The sequence below is a fragment of the Protomyctophum bolini genome (assembly GCF_963924005.1).
Source record: "Protomyctophum bolini genome assembly, chromosome: 13".
NCBI lineage: Eukaryota > Metazoa > Chordata > Actinopteri > Myctophiformes > Myctophidae > Protomyctophum > Protomyctophum bolini.
In genome coordinates, this window is record NC_137874.1 from 34,810,472 (window position 1) to 34,829,869 (window position 19,398).

At 41.1% G+C, this 19,398-nt stretch overlaps 2 protein-coding genes and 1 long non-coding RNA gene across 6 annotated transcripts in view; all 3 read right to left on the reverse strand.

Annotated features, from left to right (window-relative positions):
* Positions 1-9,342, reverse strand: part of fnip1 (folliculin interacting protein 1) — a 61,469-nt gene extending 52,127 nt beyond the window's left edge. For both annotated transcript variants that reach the window (XM_080779566.1, XM_080779564.1), the window contains exon 1: positions 9,130-9,342. In XM_080779566.1, the coding sequence (XP_080635692.1) occupies positions 9,130-9,218 (89 nt within the window). In that variant the 5' untranslated portion in view covers positions 9,219-9,342. The remainder of the gene's footprint in view (positions 1-9,129) is intronic.
* Positions 9,343-11,322: 1,980 nt separating this feature from the next.
* Positions 11,323-13,820, reverse strand: LOC308327749. Its single transcript, XR_013965211.1, has 4 exons — positions 13,686-13,820; positions 12,312-12,398; positions 11,751-11,877; positions 11,323-11,425 (listed from the first exon to the last, which is right to left on the reverse strand). It is a non-coding gene; the product is annotated as an uncharacterized lncRNA (long non-coding RNA).
* A 3,025-nt stretch (positions 13,821-16,845) lies between these two features.
* acsl6 (acyl-CoA synthetase long chain family member 6) overlaps positions 16,846-19,398 on the reverse strand; it is a 103,401-nt gene continuing 100,848 nt past the window's right edge. For all 3 annotated transcript variants that reach the window (XM_080780133.1, XM_080780131.1, XM_080780132.1), the window contains exon 21: positions 16,846-18,496. In XM_080780133.1, the coding sequence (XP_080636259.1) occupies positions 18,356-18,496 (141 nt within the window). In that variant the 3' untranslated portion in view covers positions 16,846-18,355. The remainder of the gene's footprint in view (positions 18,497-19,398) is intronic.

Below are 19,398 nucleotides of genomic sequence, written 5' to 3' on the forward strand. Positions count from 1 at the left end.
TAGCCAATGTGCACTTGTAGATTCATGTTATATTTGAAAAATCTATTTTATGTTTTACCGTATTATTAATCAATGAGATCAAATAGTTTGATACAAACTATTGCACGCCTAGACGCTACGCTCTGCAACCAGAGCCTCATGAGTCATCACATGAAATAGTCTTGAAAGTTGAAGGGATTGGGGATTCATTTTGGGCAAACCTAACATCATCAGGACAACTTTAGTTTTTTTCAACCAAGGTTCATGTTTTAGGTTATTATTAGAGAAAGTAAAAGATGAGTGTTAATTTATTTTAATTTGCTGCTTTCTTTAGTTTTAGGGATTTTAGCTCTTTTTGACAGGGGGGCGGGGGCATTTGAACATGGGGCTACATATGTATTTTTTTACAAAATATTATGGTGATTTATTTTTTTATTATTTACTATAGTCCTACTAGACCCCAGGAAATTACATCTGGCCACAGAAGATCACAGGATCTACTGAATGTGAAGGAGGCCTACTGGGGGGAAGCCACACTGTGTGTCATAGGCTCAATATGCCAGTTTGACACATTCAATAGATCTCGTGATCTTTTGTGGCCAGATGTAATTTATTGGGGTCTAGTAGGACTATAGTAAATAATAAAAAAGAAATCGCCATAATATTTTGTAAAAAAATACATATTTAGCCCCATGTTCGAATGCCCCCGACCCCCTGTCAAAAACGGCTAAAATCCCTAAAACGAAAGAAAGCAGCAAATGAAAAGAATTTAACACTCATCTTTTACTTTCTTTAATAATAACCTAAAACAATACATTGCCTGTTATTTTTTTCATTTTTATTTAACTGAATTGCTTATTATTGTCTAAATCTGAAATTGTCGTACAAAAATGCCTAATAAAAACAGTATTAAAAAAAAAATAACCTAAAACATGAACCTTGGTTGAAAAAAAACTAAAGTTGTCCTTTAAACGTACTGTAATGTTGCATTCAATAATTGAATGCAATGAATCAAATCAATTTATTAAATCGCCTCCAGGTGATGACTTTGATATAATGTCATATGACCTTTGCTTTACTAGAATAGAATAGAATAGAATAGAATGTCGCACCCAAAAAGGTCTACTCCCTGACTGTTAACATTGGGTTCATGCCAACTGAGTCTGAGAAAGAAACAATTTACCTTTTCATCATATAACCACATTAACCCTGTCATCACCGTTTTGGGTACCCGGAAAGTCATTTGGGTACTGGCGGTAAGTCATTATAGGAACATGTATTTCACAAAATAGCGGATGGAAACTCACAGCGTGGCACAGTCACAACCTACTGTATTATGAGAAGTATAGTCTCACGTAGCCAGAGAACTATTTCACAATCTATTTTTTTTTAAGGCATTTTTTATGGCTTTTTTGCCTTTATTTGATAGGGTACAGTAATGTGACAGGAAAAGGGGAGAGAGATGGGGGGGAAGACATGCGGCAAAGGCCGACGGGCTCGGGACTCGAACCCACGGCACGCCGTCAGGCCTAGGTGCCTGGAGCTCTCAGCTGTGGCCCAGGCCACTATGCCACAATCTCTGAATGCTAGTATATACAGTATAGAGTCTGGAACTACACCTCCCGAAAACCGAGTAATTAGGAAGCTAGCATTTCCATTCACGAAAAAATATTTTAAAATATCTTTAGAGCGTAGTTTTTTGAGGGGCACACAGGTTTAATGTTTGTCTTTAGTTCAATGTTTGTTTTGTAAATGCCACCGACAATAATGGGAAGATTTACATCATAATGTACCTCATTATGTCATATTGTCTCTTTGTTAATGGCGTTTAATGTTTGTGTTGGCTCCGTTTGTTTTACATCACCATTACATCACCAAATCATGAGTAAGACTGAGTAAGTAATCATAATAGCGCCCCTCACTTCACACGGGAGTGATTTTTAATTTCCATTTCTGCTAAGCAGCAAGCTATATGTTTAGATGATTTATAAATTTGCGCGACTCTAAAATCGAAACGGAAGTGGGGATGAGGCTTCTCTTCCGCTTTATATTTTACGTCATGATCAGAACTTCTGTGCTCCAGACTGTATGACGGAAGGAGTTGAAAATTGCGAGAGGCTGGCAACGCAAGACTAGCAGAAGTATAAAATGGGGCTAAGTGCTTCAGGACAGACGTGGTGTTAATCCATTCTGGGTGGGAACCCCTTTTGGTGTTAGCATTATGTTATGCTTTAGCTATTGAAAATTAGCAGATCTACAAGCTCATAGTGCGTCACCGAGTGGCGCCCTACGAGCTTGTACGTCTGCTATTTTAGAAAAATCGACTGACATAGACTGACATAGAAACATAGCTTTTTCAGAAACCTGTCAGGATGTAGAAGACATTTTTAGAATCTGATCTCAGGTCAGAATGGGTTAAGGCCAAGACGAGCATTAAGCTGTATACCGGGTGGGGCCGGTCCGGCATGCGGGCATGTCAGACAGGGACTACCAGGGTGGCGGCCGGAGAGACAAAGCCTCTGGCTGGGGCTCAGGCCTGTGCCTGCATGGGTCCTGGCTGGCAGTGAGCCGGGAGCTCTCACCGATATGTACAGTATGCCGCTCCTGGTCACGCGCTGCAGCGAGGGAAATAGGAGAGGCTCTTTAGGCTTTCCTCACAGGGTCAGCCAGCCTGCTGCCCTCCGTGGTATTCTGACAGGGACAGCGCAGTGCTGTCAGTGTGGGATGAGTGGCTGAGTTCTGCAAGGCAACAGCGTTGCGTAACACACCGAAAACACCGAAATGTTGTGATGTGAGACCTTTGATTGTTTCCAATGGCTCAAGTATATTGGCTATATTTATACATATATAAAATATACACATATATTTTTTTATATTACTACAAAAGGTACTCTAAGTAACTCTGACGAACCTTGGAGTACGGTACCGATGGGCAATAGGAAAGTCTGGTTTTAATGTTGCAACAAGTTATGTTATGGCTTCATCTCCACACAAAACCTCTTCATTGGTAATTGGTTTAGAATAATTTACTTTTTCTCCCATTCCTTACCCTCTCCTCCACACAAATGTCCTCCTCCGCAAGAATAATTTTCTCCCTCATGTCCTCCTCCTGCAATTAAGGATCTTGACATTTTTGTTTTTGTTAATACACCTAAACTGTCTGCAGCCCAGAAATGTGCTCTTCTCTCATTCTCCATTCACATCCTGCAAGCCCTTCTAAATCAAGATTCTATGACGGCCATCATCGACCCAGTCCTCCCCTCACCGCTTAAAGAACAGAGGCCTTGTATCAGAGATGAAGCGAACAGAAAAAAAAGTGATAGGCCAACAGAAACCTGCCCCGATGCTTGCCCGTTTTTCCTCCCGGAATATTCCCCAGTGAGGGGGATAACTTTGTAATATGCTATTGGCTGTTTGTATTCTTTTTGGAAAAATATAAAAAGATACTCCTGTGGAAAGGCTATATTATTTTACTTATATTGACCCTATAAACAATTTAGTATTATTTAGTATATGTAAGGTTTTGCCCCCTCAAATGGTACCTCGTCAGATAATCCCCACATATCCTACAACAACTTTTGTGAACAGACTTAAATTATAAATAACAGACTTAAATTATATTTGTACTTAGGCTGTCTGCTCTCATGAAAGTTTATAGTTAGAGAAATTAAAAGTCCAGCCGTCTGCTGTCCAGCCTCTCCCACCCCTCACTGGGGAAAATTCTGGGAGGAAAACAGAAACGGGGCGAGTAGTCTTGTTACCTCTCCTACTATAACCCACAGCATAGAGCTCTCTTGTCCAGCAGTAAATATATCCACACTATCATCTCACAGCAGGGTAAGGTCAACAGGTTCCAGACACTGCATGGTTGTTCCATGCAAAAGGACATAAAGCCCACGAAAGAGTAAGACCTACTTCACTGAGCCGACTGAAGAAGTTAAAAAAAATCACACTTGTGTGAAGTGAGGGGCAACTATTGTCTCAGTCTTTTGCTGCCAAATGACGCCACGAGGGGGAATGATTTTGGGGGCATGAATAAGACAAAAATGATTAAGTCCATAGACTTGGCTGCCACATGAGGTCATGTCTGAAAGCCAAGGCATATTGGAGGGCTCAAAACACAGCCAGCAGAAGATTTATAGAAATAAGACAGAAACAGAAATTAAGCGTATATATATATATATATATATCACCCATTCTTGAGATAAGGGACAAAACCTTTTTCAAACTGGATTTTTTTTTTTTTTAAGATACATTCAAATCAAATAGATGTATTTGTAGACACAGGTCTCAACTACCAATCTTGAGAAGGAACAGGTTTTTCGCATAACATTTCTTTCTAAAATGGGACATTTATGCACTTAATACCTGATTCATGTCAACTCCGTCAGACACACTAAAATCCCTTTTAATTGAATTTTATCATTTCAACAATAATATAAAGTCCTCAGTTATCTTATAATGGCTTTCAGTAATCAAGTTAAGTAATACAAATCTTTTAATATTATTTTGTTCCAATATCACACTATTATGAAATATCCAATTTCTAAAAACCGTCATTTCAACCTTTATTTTCAATATTATAACATGAAAACCATGTAAAAAAAAAAAAAAATCATCATTACGTATCATTTCAGTTGGTGTTTCAATACATAAGCACAAAAGATTTGACAGCAAATTTTCTATTTCTTTGGAAATTAACAAAAACATCACGGGACGAACGTCTGACGGAGTTGACGAACATCTGACGGAGTTGACAAGTTTAACTGATTTAGGTTCTAGACCACCTAGGATCTTGATTCTGGTGACTAATCCCACATTTTCAAGGATGAGGAATACAGTGGTACTATTTAGATTTGCCCTGTGAACATGGCAGCCATTTTTCAAAATGGCCGCCAACTTTCTGTTATTTCCCAATAACTCAAGTTCTACACCACCTAGGATCTTGATTCTGGTGACTAATCATACATTTTCAAGGATGTGGGATACATTGGTACTATTTAGATTTGTCCTGTGACCATGGTAGACATTTTTCAAAATGGCCGCCAACTTTCTGTTATTTCCCAATAACTCAAGTTCTACACCACCTAGGATCTTGATTCTGGTGACTAATCATACATTTTCAAGGGTGAGGAATACAGTTGTACTATTTAGATTTATCCTGTGACCATGGATGGTAGACATTTTCAAAAATGGTGGACCTGCTATTATTTTACCAATTTACTCAGGGAATATTATCAGAATAATATAAAATCTGTGAATACATTTCTTACCAAGAATTTTCTTCACCAATGTTTGTAAAGGTGTCTACTAACATATCCCACATTGGTTTCTATTTGACCACCCTAGAGGCATGTTTGACAGCTGCTGAAAGTTGGGTACCATCAACAACCAATATAAGGCTAAATGTTCTAAATTTCATTATGCTTTAAGTACCATGTGGCATGTCAAACTAGGGGCTTTTCATGATTCTGGATCCATTCCAAGCATTAGTTTTGCACAAAAAACACTACGTTGGCTAAAAACGGCCATAGCCATCATCACAGATGTGATGAGGTCAGCACATGTCGGCACCTTTGGGCAAGTGGCTATGGCCAAACTAGGGGGTCTATGGCCAAACTAGGGGTCAAACTCCTTGGGCTAAATTCGGTGAGGTGAACAGTGAGCAGTGAACAGTGAGGGAAAGACTGAAGACAGAAGATTTGGCTTCAGGACCATCAGGCAGGATGTGCAGACACTGAAGGCATCAGTGTCTTTCTCTGTGTCCCCAGCATGTCAACCAAAGCAATGTTACCAAATCAAAGGAGCCTTCACCTCATGTCACCTGGGGCTGGGTGAGCAATCGTATCCTGTATCTAAACTCACAACTAAATACAGACACTTGGCCAGACTGCCGTTTGAAAGGGTCAAACCCCTCATCCTGATTGGGGAAGACCACGCCACCTAATCACACCAACCGAAGAAGTGAGGTTGGGGCCTCCAGGTGGGCCAGCAGCCATCTGCACAAGACTGGGCTGGACCCTGCAGGAAAGCAATCTCCAGCCAAGACAATGTAAGTTGACTATAACAGAGCCCCAGAACACAGAGCTCAGGAGAAGGATGGAGAAACACTGGCAGGAGGCCACCAAGATACAATGCCCCAGAGACCCAGAGTGTGCCACCACTGGCAGTAAGGAGATCAACTGCTGCAGCAAAGATGTCATGAAAGGCAAGTCTCCACCAAAAAAAACCCTGAACCTAATCGGGGTGTCAAGAGACCAAAGTTTCTCCCCCACAGTTCCCTGCAGTGGCCAGTGAAGTCAAACTGTGCATCTGTACCTGAAAGGGGCAAGTCAAAGGCCAGAAAGCCCACCTCCTTTTAATGTCCTGTCAGTAGAAACTCAACCTGCACCTGAAATAAGCCCTTACCTCTCCCAGAGAAAGTTCATCCTTGAAAATGTAATGATTAGTCGCCAGAATCAAGATCCTTGGTGGTCTAAAACTTGAGTTATTGGTAAAATAACAGCAGGTTGGTGGTCATTTTGAAAAACAATGGCTGCCATGGTCACAGGACAAATCTAAATAGTACCACTGTATTTCTCATCTTTTAAAATGTATGATTAGTCGCCAAAATCAAGATCCTAGGTGGTCTAAAACTTGAGTTATTGTAAAATAACAGCAGGTGGCGGCCATTTTGAAAAATAAATGGCTGCTATGGTCACAGGACAAATCTAAATATTACCAATGTACCCCACATCCTTGAAAATGTATGATTAGTCACCAGAATCAAGATCCTAGGTGGTGTAGAACTTGAGTTATTGTAAAATAACAGCAGGTGGCGGCCATTTTGAAAAATGGCTGCCATGGTCACAGGGAAAGTCTAAATTGTACCACTGTATCCCTCATCCTTGAAAATGAGGTCTTAGTCACCAGAATCAAGATCCTAGGTGGTGTAGAACTTGAGTTATTGTAAAATAACATCAGGTGGCGGCTCTTTTGTAATATGGCTGCCATGGTCACCACGAGACAAATCTGTGATGGCCCCATAGCCAAAAATGTTCCTTAAGGCATGCTCTAACTGTGTGCCAAATTAGAATACTACCCATTATTCAAAAACAATAATTTTATTGTTTTAGGAACACTTTTGTCAACTCCGTCAGATACACGTCAACTCCGTCAGACACAAAATCTGACGGAGTTGACGTCTGACGGAGTTGACAAAATGGCATTTGTTTTCATCTTAACCCTCTTTAGTACAATGTAGCCATTTTGTTTTTGCTTAATTTTGTTAGCTAAACCTAACCCCTAAACTAAAATAATAAACATTATTTTGGAATTCTTAACAAAGATCATAATAATGTCCTGACGGAGTTGACATGTAAAAGCTGTGACCACATTGTTATCAACATTGTTTGTTTAAAATATCAAACAATTGAATGCTTGTCAGACCAGGTACTCCACTGTTGCAACAAATATAAATGGGACTTGGAAAAGGAGTCTTCAGGCTAAATCTGTCGACAATATTTTCTGATTAATTTAAGACTTTTAAAAAAACCTGACGGAGTTGACGGAGACGTGGGACGAACATTTGATATGAGATATTTAATAGAAAATATAAATTAAAATTAACTGTGTATATTATTTGCTATGTTGTTGACAATCTACTTTAATTTAGTATGTATATTTATGTGATTGTGACAGTATTAGACACTTTTTTGGCAGTTTGAAATTGTGGCCACTTGCTGGGGACAGGCTAAATACAGGCCTTTTTGGGTACAGGGCCTGCTTTTAACTAATTCAGATGGAATATGAAAACAATTATAATGAAATTAAGGGCATAATAATACACAACTGTATTACACTTAACTTTGCAAGTGCTTTTATTTTTATGAATTAATTTATTTTTTACATAAAATAAGGCTCTTATGTGTGGGACATGTTTTTTCCACTTTTGTCCCTCATCTCAAGAATGAGTGATATATATATATATATATATATATATATATATAAATAAACGTATATCCACCCGCAGCCATTCATTTGCAGTGCACCACTTCATAAGCTGAAATAGGGGTTATCGAGCAGAACCAGGACCTCTGTGACTGTGTGTACGTCCCAATAAAGGTCTGGTCGCTACACAGTAAAAGTCCTATGTTCATTTATCCATTTATAACCCAGAGAGTGTACAAATGGAACCAAATGGACCAGCATTGATCCCTTTGGTTCGTGTGTACACTCTCAGGATTATATTTATTAATATTCCTCATGATTGAAATGAATGAATGGAATAATGTTATTATGTCAAGTTGTCTGCTCGGACTACAGGAGTGACACCAGCATAGTCACGTATGCCCACACACACACACACACACGAGAAGATACTGTCCCCCACTCCCCCAGACAGTGCAGACTGCATTGTGTATAATATATACCGTATGCATGCAGCCAGACACACACACACACGATCGACTGGTTTACTTTGCACCAACTTATCAATAATATGAAGATAGGCCAATAATAACCATTATTTATTATTGTTGTTGATTATTATAATTATTAGTGTACTGTACACGAATAATAATAATTAACAACAATAAATAATGGTTATTAGTGTACTGCAATCCCAGCCAGGAGTAACGACTGTAACGTTAACATGCGCGATCATCCTCTTTGTTTACGAGCCATCCACGCAGTGAATTACATTACTGTACATACCATTAGTGAAGTGTTATATATTATACCATTATATATAATCTACAGTATATATTATAGTAAAATACAGTATTATCATACATCTAATCTAACAGTATCAAGAATAGACACGAAAAGGGGTCACGAGGCTGGCTGGGAGTTCCACAAAGGGACAGCGTGTGCAGCTTTCTGCTAGCTGTGTGTGTGTGTGTGTGTGTGTGTGTGTCTCTGTCTGTTAGCCACATTAGCATGCTAAACAACTCCAGCGAAACCCAAAACAAACGCAGTTCTCTCCCGCAGTGTGTGTGAGAAATATGGAAAAATATGAAATATTGTGGAATATAAACTGCCATCAGCAGCCAGCCACCATGCAGCCACCATGATGGGCATCAGAGATAGCACGCACACACATACAACACGCGCGCGCACACGTACTGTAGTGTACACACAAACACAGCGCGCGCGCACACACACACGTACCTGAACGCAGGGTCCTCTCTGCTACATCTCGGCGGCGGCGAGAAGGCGTTTCTTTTATTGAAAAGTTTCTGGAAAAGAGTCGGAGGCATTTTTTTCCCTTCTTTTTTTGTACCAAATTCGGTACAGTAAGTCACCTCCTCCGTCGTCCTCCTCTTCTCGAAGGAAATAATCCCAAGAAGAGCTAACTAACGTTGTTCCTTGTAACTGTCTCCATTGGTGTCACGCAGTCATATGACAGCATTAGTCACACACCGACCGTCCGCCACCGCACAGAAAGCTCCCTGGAAACCAAGCCCACTGCTGTTTTATCATTGGTCCGTCGGTCCGACTAAATATCTGATTGGATGATATTTTTGGCTGGGGAGGGAGGGAGGGGGGGGGACCACGTGGTCAGTGGATTGACTGTGTTGATGTTTTTGTTTGAGAATTATATATATAAAAAAGGAATGTTTATCATTATGAAACATATTGATTTTCATAAACTCAGTGGTTCGCAAACGTGAAGAAGAGTGAAGGCTACAAATGGAACCAAATGGATCATTAACGATCCCTGAGGGTCATTTAACCATGATGACATAATGCAAAAAACATATCTAAAAATGTCCAACTATCTATTCTATCTATGTAACAAGTTCAATGTACCACTGTGGTAGCTGCCTAGGCTTTGCGAGCTTTTTGTGAATGTGAATACATTCAAACAATTGGCTTATTGGGGTTAAAGCAAGTGAAATAAAATGATAGCCACACAAAAATTGTGTGAATGCAAATCTTTAAGGAATGCATTCAATCAGCCGCATTTAAAACGTTAGACTATGAGAGTTACACACAAATAAATAAAAACAATTATTTTATTAATATCCACTGTGGGTGCATATTTAAAAAAAAAAACCTAATAAGGCACATTGAAACATAAGTAGCCAATATTTATTTTTTTGTCAAAAGGTCACTTGTAAACAACAAAACACTAACATAATTATATAAAACAGAATACAGTGAGGCACTGAAAGACACAAGTACTATACGACACCTAGTGGTCAAATCATATATCTGCAACATTAAAAGCATACATGAGACCCGTCACTGGGAAATATGGATTAAAGTGCATTAGGACTGTATTAGGTTCTGCATCATTTAGCACAATCATTTTCCTATTGTACGATTTGCACAAATGTGAGAATCACACATGTGTGAGATGTGTGAATTGATAGAAAAACCAAACGACCCATACTTGTATTGTCAATGCCAAGTTAGTCACCGTATAATTCTACCTTTACTGATACACACACACACACACACACACACACACACACACACACACACACACACTCACATAATTTAAGTACAACATAACCAGGATGCCAGGTACAGATCAAACCCAACATCTGTCTAAACATGCTACCGAACTTGCATTCCTAGCATTGTGATCATTTTGTCTATTTAAATAACATCATGTGAACAAGTAACCAACATGTATACAGCCCTAAATCGTTTAACTGCATCGTAACCTCCTCAGTCACTACCTAGAAACCAATCAAATCATGTCAGATCACCAGGAACTGGTCTCCTTAATACTGTATACGTTGAATAAAATGTGAATCAGGTGAAGGTGCATTTAGTCATGGTTCTACTCCCTGGAACAACCTCCTGATTACCTGAGATCTGCTACAACTGTGTCATCTCTAAAAGCAGACTACTCCCTGGAACAACCTCCTGATTACCTGAGATCTGCTACAACTGTGTCATCTCTAAAAGCAGACTTAAGTACAAGTACTATAAAGTACAAACTTTTACTCTCTTTCTCTCATGCTCTGAGGATGATCTCCATGCGATCCATCTGTAAAGTGTACAACTTCGCTACATAACTTGCCGATTGCCGGGTGGTTGAAATGCATTTGAAAATGCCTCATGTACCTCATATCTGAGGGATGAGGTACAGCATCAGCACCCTATCAGTTGATAGACTTTTGTTTTTGTTACAGGTGTTATGTAGTTTGTGTTTTCATGAGACCATTGTTGACAAGGTGGTCCTGCTTTTTCTAGCGACCCGTCGGTGGTGCCAGTGCCAGTGCTCCACAGAATAGAGCGCCATCATCATCATCAGATTTATCACTGTAAATGTGTACACTCTCACAGTCATCACTACTGTCCTCAGTATCCGTGCTGGCTGACTCTGTGTTGTCGTCTTCATCATCATCATCATCATCATCATCATCATCTTTTCTTTTCACTGCTATGTCAACGATGACCCTGCAGCCTCCATTTCTTTGGGCTCCATCCTCTTCTGTTCGCCTTTAATCTGTGAAGGGAGAGAGAATGAAACAGTCTAAAAAAACGTCTTCCCACAAAATGGTTTATAAAGAAGCACTTATTGGATTTCTAAATTAGATCATTCAGTTTTTGCTTCATGGCCTCATCATGGCCAACATAATCAAAGTGTTATACTAGTGTACATACACTTTATGATTTGATTTAATATAAACTGTTTACATTTTGTTTCAATGAGTTTCAATGATACATATGATATGATCATTATTGTAAGATTTCCCCCAATGATCATCATTGATAAGAGGATATCCCTAAAACACGAGACAACGATGAAAGAAAGAAAGAAAGAAACTTACTCGTGGTCATATGAGTTGTTCTTCTTTTACTTCAACTTCTTGAGGTTCCTGTTTAATAGAAATGGTGCTGGTTGGTGCTGGAGAACTGGTGTTCACCTGCAGGTGGACTCCACAAACACACACTGGTCTGGAATGAAGGAATAGAATCAGGACTTTGATGTGAAGGTTGAATGTAAAACAGAGAGAGTTTAAATTGGAGTTTGAAGTTACAATGGGTTTATATAGGAAGGAGCTGTGTCTGGTTAAATTCATACCAAATATCTATTCTAAATACTGAATCAACTTTAAAAATATATATATATTAAAAACTTAAAATTACCCCAAAACATTGAGAGACACAGACAGACAGACAGACAGACACGTTTTACAGGCTCCACTAAGTTAGTGGAGCCTGTTACTGAATACATGAGTAAGGCAGCCCTACATGCCCTGGATTGAATGACATCCCACATCAGTAGGCACAGGCATCAGAGAAAATAACAGCGATAGTGAATGGAGAACCACGACAACGTGTCATGTGGTTCCAGTTGCATATAAACATGCACACTCATGTACACTCACCGGTCGGAATGAGACCCAGCGTAGATGCTGGACACAAGAGGTGCAGAGGTGGGTGTAGATGTCGACGAGTCCTTGTCATTCATGTAGCTACAATATAAACACACATATTATTGCATCATCATTTGTGGTCCATTCATTTTCCCAGCCCAGTAGTATAAGCTATGTGACCGTAGTCACATGGACAAATTGCAGGTTGAAAAGCGCTCAGCTCTGAACTCGCTAGCCATGGTTCACATGATTATGATTTTCAATTTAGTAAAATTCACTTCCTGTTGCAGATTCCTTCTAGGATGTCTTAGGATGACCCAAGGGAGTCGGGACATATCAGATGTGCCAAATCGTATACTTATGAGCATTTGCGCCTGTCGTAGACATGCGCAGAGCAAGTTCAGTCAGGGAACCTCAGTCAGCGCGCCGGCCGTTAATTGGGCCACCACAGCATCATCCACATGATTCACTCAGCCAATCACAGCTCACCCCATCTCTCATACCGGCTACTTGAACCAGAGGTTTGCATTCCTCTGCCTTCTTGTTTGCCCACTGCTGCTGTATCAGCGTGCTGCTGTCATACAACTTGCGCTCATTCTGCTTGCTTACTTGCTAATGCTTTATTGTATACTGTGCGCTGCTGTATACAAGTGCGTGCTCACCCACCTCCACCCCAGCTACCACCTGTCGTTTTGGATCTACTGTTTTAGGCACGGGGGATTCGGAGTCCCTATGGTCGGGACTGATGCGCTTGACCCGTACCTAAAAAGCAGATCCAATACATCGCCAAACCATAATAAATATATTGCATTGATTATCTTATATTCAATAAATATATATATTACATCCTCCTTGAGTTGTCTGACTGAACTATGAGATTCTATACTTTTTGAGAAACATTTTCAATTATGTCAATTCACTTCCTGTTAAAGATTTGTTTGGGGGCACCCCATCTTTCTAGGATGTCTTAGGGTGACCCAAGGGACATGCATGGTATCTTTCTAGGATGTCTTAGGGTGACCCAATTAAGGGACATGCATGCTTTTTGGAGAAACTGTCAACAGTTTAGGTAGACATTTACATTGTTATTGTCCATAACTCACTTCCTGTTAAAAGATTTTTGGGGAATCGCTATGGTCACAGTTCTCCGGTATCCTTTGAGTGTACAGGCCCAGGGTTTGATGAGGTCAGATCAACATATGGAATTAATTCTGTGGCCATATATGGAGTGTCTCGGAGGCGTGACAGATGCGATGCAGGTTTCCATAGTAACGTTCAGTGCAGTGGACTACTTAGTACTAATACACAACATTAATAACAAGTTATGGTGCACAGTTCGGGATAACTTCCTACAAAAATACAGAAATAGACCAAGATAATTGATACCTGTCCAGAAGCAATACAGCAAGTTCTTCATCTGTTCTGAGCCCTTTGACCTCACGAAGTTCCCTCCAATGAACAAATGCATCACCGAGGAATACTCTGGTCTTCTCACGAGCCCTTGAATCCTTCTTGGTCAACTTCTTTTCCTCCTCTGTTTTCCTTTTCTTCGCCCACTTTGCAGTGTATGCAGTTGTGGGCAAAGGTGGAATAGGACGCTTTTTTACCATAGAGTTTTTCTCCCACTCGTCCACGGTCTGCAGTGAGGGGCTTATCCACTCGCCTGCCATCTCTCTCTCTCTCTCTCTCTCTCAGCGCAAATCACGTCTTCCTAATCCTCTGTAGGTACGTGTTTTGAATTTCACAATCAGCTGCGCAGCGTTGGTGTAGTGTAGCACCATGTAGCACTAGCAATTTAGCAAACTCTATGGTAGCAATGATTGACAGACCGTTGTAACCAATCCGATTCCGAACGAGAGACTTCGTGATTGCTTAGTCTTTTGCCGTCGCGGCGATTTTGGGCCAATGGCAAAGCTTATGTGTACTGTGTGTGTGTGTGTGTGTGTGTGTGTGTGTGTGTGTGTGTGTGTGTGTGTGTGTGTGTGTGTGTGTGTGTGCGCGCGCGTGTGTGTGTGTGTTAACCCCACCGACTTCAAATTCGACACAAAAAGGCCTCTGCCCAGGCTCTGGACCGGGCTCCTGCCCATGTGTCCATATATGGAGATGGCCTGTTCTGACCTCACAACACTCCATATTTGGGCATGCCAAGACACAGAAGTCCACAAGCTGGCTGCATATGCATGCCTTACAAATAACTCCATATATGGGCATAAAAGGGAGACAGACATAAAATATCTGGGTGGGGAATGCATTTCCAACTTGCATCGTTCCAAGTAGGCCAGTGCCCAATGGGCACCCCTGTAGAGACCCCATGGGCATCGTTCTAGTATATGTTAATGACGTTTAGAAGATTTAGAACACTTTCCTGGGGGTCTTTATGTGTGTAATATGTGGTTTTAGATATTTTAGATTTTAGCAGTGTCTCTGATGTCATGGACACTGCATGGGCTCACTTAGCCTACTTCCTGGACTACATGTTGTCTCAGTAAGACAGCCCTCCCCAAGAAGAACCAAAGCATTATATTGTAGTCCAGGAAGGAAGTGAGCCCCGTGTCGATGACATCAAAGACACTGGGCTCAGCCTTTTTGCAAAAGGGGTGAAATGTCCCTATAAGTGTGTGTAACCTCGGAAACGGCAGAGTTTTTTTCCAAAGGAAAGTGCGTGCAACTGTGAGAGAGTTGTTTTAGAATGTTTTGAAATGGCCTCCAACGTAATCAAAAAGGTCAACCAAATAACAAGATTCCTTTACAGGATCTCCTCACTGGTCAACAAAAACACCTTGAAGACCCTAACAAGAGCCCTTGTACAAGGTTTCTTCGCCTATGCATGCACCTCTTGGTATGACAGCACCTCAAAGGCCTTTAAAACAAGGCTCCAGAGTCCAGACTTCCCAAAACAAACTGGTCAGGCTACTTGGCCTCACTCCCCGAACCCACCTCACCCCTGCCCATTTTGACAGGCTGGAATGGCTTAGGGTTGACGACAGAGTACAGCATCCTGCAATGGGTCTGGTCCACAAGATTCACTACACCACCAAGATACCCATGTACCTTTCTACTTCCTTAATGTCAACGAAGTCCACACCCACAACACCAGAGAAAGTTCAACAAACAATGTGCAACCCAGATTTGGCACAAACAAGGGACTAAATTAATTTCGCTCCTATGCCACCAAAATGTGGAACACCCTACCCTGCTACCAACGGTCATTAAGACTTGTGAATCCCTTGACTTTATGGTGTCGTCCACAGTTAACAGTGTTTGTATTGAGTTGTGCTTGAAATGTACCTATTCTGCAAACTGTTAATAAATACTTCAATCAATCAATGAGTCTACAGGTAGTTTAAAACGAGCAATACACCGTCTGGACGTCATCTTGAATGATATTCAAAACAGAGTAGCCCTGTATAATTAAAACCTGCTGTTTGGACTTTGGAGGAACATGAGCTATGGAAATCACACCTGTGAATACACTTTATTTATATTTATTCATAAGGCATTACATTTCTATGTCATCACGCAGTTGTTTTTCATTGTGTCTTTTAACAGGGATACACCCATGCATACTGCACACAAGACCTCAAACATGGACATTAGAAAAGTGGTACCTCTTACATTTTCATGTCTAGGACCCCCATATATTTACAGACTGAAAAGATGTACCAGTGGCAGTGACCCCCATGAAGGAAGATGTGTGTTCATTTTCCTTTCATCAGTGTTTTAATTTATGTGACACATTTTGAGTCTGTAGATCAGCCATTTTTAGTAGCCGATATAAACTAAAAAGGTATTTTTAGTTTGAGATATTCAAAAATAGCAGACCTACGACCTCATGAGCTCCAATAACCCCTACTTTGAAAACCACTGCTCTAGAACAGGGGTTCTCAAAGTTTTTGGCTGGGGGCCCCCGAAAATGCTTTGGCCATGTCTCGCACTAAATGGCAGTCACACTCACACGCAGCCCATTTTTATAGTGTCTTGAGCTCGTTAGCCAACTTAGCCAACCTAGTTCACCTGGTCTTTACAGGTGATGACACTTACAGGTGATGACACTTACAGGCGATGACACATACAGGTGATGACACTTAGCGAATCAGGCTGGAAACCATGCAGGCTAGGGCCCTGTACACACATATCAGACGAACATGCTCTGTACTGTCCGTGATTCATGGCCGAAGTCAATGCTTTTCCAATGGAAGTCACGTGGTTTGACCAAACAGGTGTGTGATGGGGGAGGGGGGCATATCGTCTGATATGTGTGTACAGGGCCTAAGGCCTCATTCACACGTATCAAACACCAATCAAGTAAATGTTTGGTCGTTGTTTTGGGCCACCACAATGCTTTTCCAATGGGAGTTACATTGTGGTGGCCCAAAAAAACAACCAAACATTTGCTTGATTTGTGTTTGATACGTGTGAATGAGGCCGAACAGTTATCGGTCAAATAAGACCAAATCAACCTAATCATTGAGTACAGCCCTACATTCTTCCATGATTTGACATATTATAGCAAAAGGAACACAGCATTTCAAAAAAGCAACACAAATTTAAAATCATTCCAGAATATTTCTTTGTTTTATTTCAGTTCCCTCTTCCCATTCCCCAACCTCCCTCATCCCTATTGCTGCACTTTGTCATTACAAGGATATGGTTCTGATTCCATTTTACAGCTGAATAGATAAATAAATAGTACAATCCATCTCACTACACGCAAAAAAGGAAGAAAAAAAATCCAGTCAAACCGTTGCTTTAATAAATATGCTTACATCTAGGTGTCCTCATTTATGTACATCCACATTGTTTATGCTTTGGGACAGTATCAACTTAAAAAGCCTATACATTACTCATTCTATGTGTAAACTCTGGGGGGAGGGGGGTCTTTTTTTAAATATATCTGGGTCCATGGTTGTTCTATCTTCCTTCAGTGAATGAAGCTTGTAGGCCTTGACTACATTACAAAGCCTTGCACTAGCAGCAGTGGCTGTGGACGGCTTTAATACGACCTGCTCTTTGATGCCCACAAAGACTTTCTCATCTTCTTCAAGTCTCATCATGGTAAGGGCCCCAGCAATGCAGGGCAAACCGCATGCATTGCCCTGAGACCTGGATTTGCATTATTTCATTTATTTTTCTTTTACCTGACAAACTCTAAGTGCAAAGATGAACAGAGGGGGAAAAAAAAGTAATGATTGCGTCGACAGTGGATTGTGCTAACTTTATGATCAGTACAACAGGCTGAGCCGTTTGAAAAGCATGCAGGCTAACTGACCATCACAGCCATGTAGAGATAAATCTGACTAAATGAATACATTTATGAAAAAGAGTTGTAATTTGGTTGTAGCTCAATTTTTTGCTTTGCCCAGGATGGAGGTCTATGGGCCACACGTTGATTAGTGGGTGAGGCGGAGAGTGCTATTCTTAGTGTTCTCCCAACTTTACAGCAAATTCGGACCCTCGAACAATGAGGGATCGCCTGTTTTGGTCCATTGTCGACATTTGAGTTTGACACAAGTTCAATGCCCGCTCTATCAGTGGGTGATCAGCGAAGCTAGGGAGATTTGTCAGTCCATGCGCCCTGGCACCGCTGTCAGCAGCTTATTTGATTGGTTTAGTGTCTACTGGTTGTCCATTGGGCTGTTACGTCCATTATTTCCAGCAGGTGTCAGCATCGTTACACATGTATAAACATCTCCCCCCGAGCTAGAGTACAGACGAGGACATCACGCTCGCTGTTGTAAGACAGCAGGTTTCAAATTGTATTTTCTTTTTTTGGAAGGGTTTAAACTGATGGAGGGCAGAAAAGACGGGAGGTGGAATGATGCATGGATTTCTTAACGTAAAAGTGTCAATGGGGTGCTGCTGCTGGGGACAGGGCATTCGTTTGTTTGGGTGGATTGCAGGTGGGGGCAGCCCAGGCTCGCCTTGCTCTCAAAAAGCATAAAAAGGCTAAGATGTGTGTTCATCATCGCATTAAGTTAATGGGTGGCATTAAAGTTAATGGACAAAGAGGATCTTAGTATTAAGATGCTTGTTGGGAAACGGGGTCCAACGAGTCTTCACATGGTGATGCTGCTATAGAGGTCCTCGATTTTGTCTTTAAAGAACTCCTTCAACTCAGGCCTCTTGGCCTTTAGCGTCGGGGTCAGGAGGCCATTTTGGATGGAGAACATCTCGTTGTGGATGTAGACGTTTTTCACCTCAAAAAGGGAAATAGCAAACAAATGCATGTGACACCGAATTCCATGAGATGTATGGCAAACAGTAAATGTCCAAGACGTAACATGGAATGAGCATACAGAGAGTCCAATACTAGAAGACTATCTAATCATTAGATAGTCTTCTAGTATTGGACAGTATTGACATGCAACTAAATCTCCTGTGACTCATTAGATTCTAATGAGTCACAGGAGATTTAGTTGCATGTCAATTGTCAATTGTTGTATTGAGCTAGGGAATATTCCTAAACCAGACAGTGGCCTTGTGGTTAGAGTGTCCGCCCTGAAACTGGGAGGTGGGGGTTCGATCCCCGGCCGGGTCATACCAAAGACTGTAAAAATGGGACCCAATGCCTCCCTGCTTGGCACGCAGCATCAAAGGGTTGGATTGGGGGTCAAATCTACTAATCAAATGATTCCCGAGCGCGGCACGGCTGCAGCTCACCGCTCCTTGGCTGCGGCTCACCGCTCCAAGAGATGGGTCAAATGCGGAGAACAAATTTCACTGCGGTAACGTGTGTGACAAATCGTATGACTTTGACTTTGAAATGGGTTAAAGAAAGATGCCTACCTGTTCTCATTTTCTATGCATACAAAAAGCGTGCATGGTCCTTTGTAATCATTCCATTTATTTTTCATATTCCAACAGGACGCTTCCCTGTGCAGCCACGTTCTCGGGCCACTGAACAATGGGGACATAACTGCCTTGCTCAAGGGCACCATGGTCACATTTATTGAGGGTGGGAAGAACGCTACCCGTGAACTGTCCCTGCCCACATTATGTGCTTGCTATAACAGAAAGTCAGGAGTTTTTGATCCAGGTGATGTCAGAGAACAGCATTCACAACTTAATTTCTTTCTTTCTTTCTTTCTTTCTTTCTGTC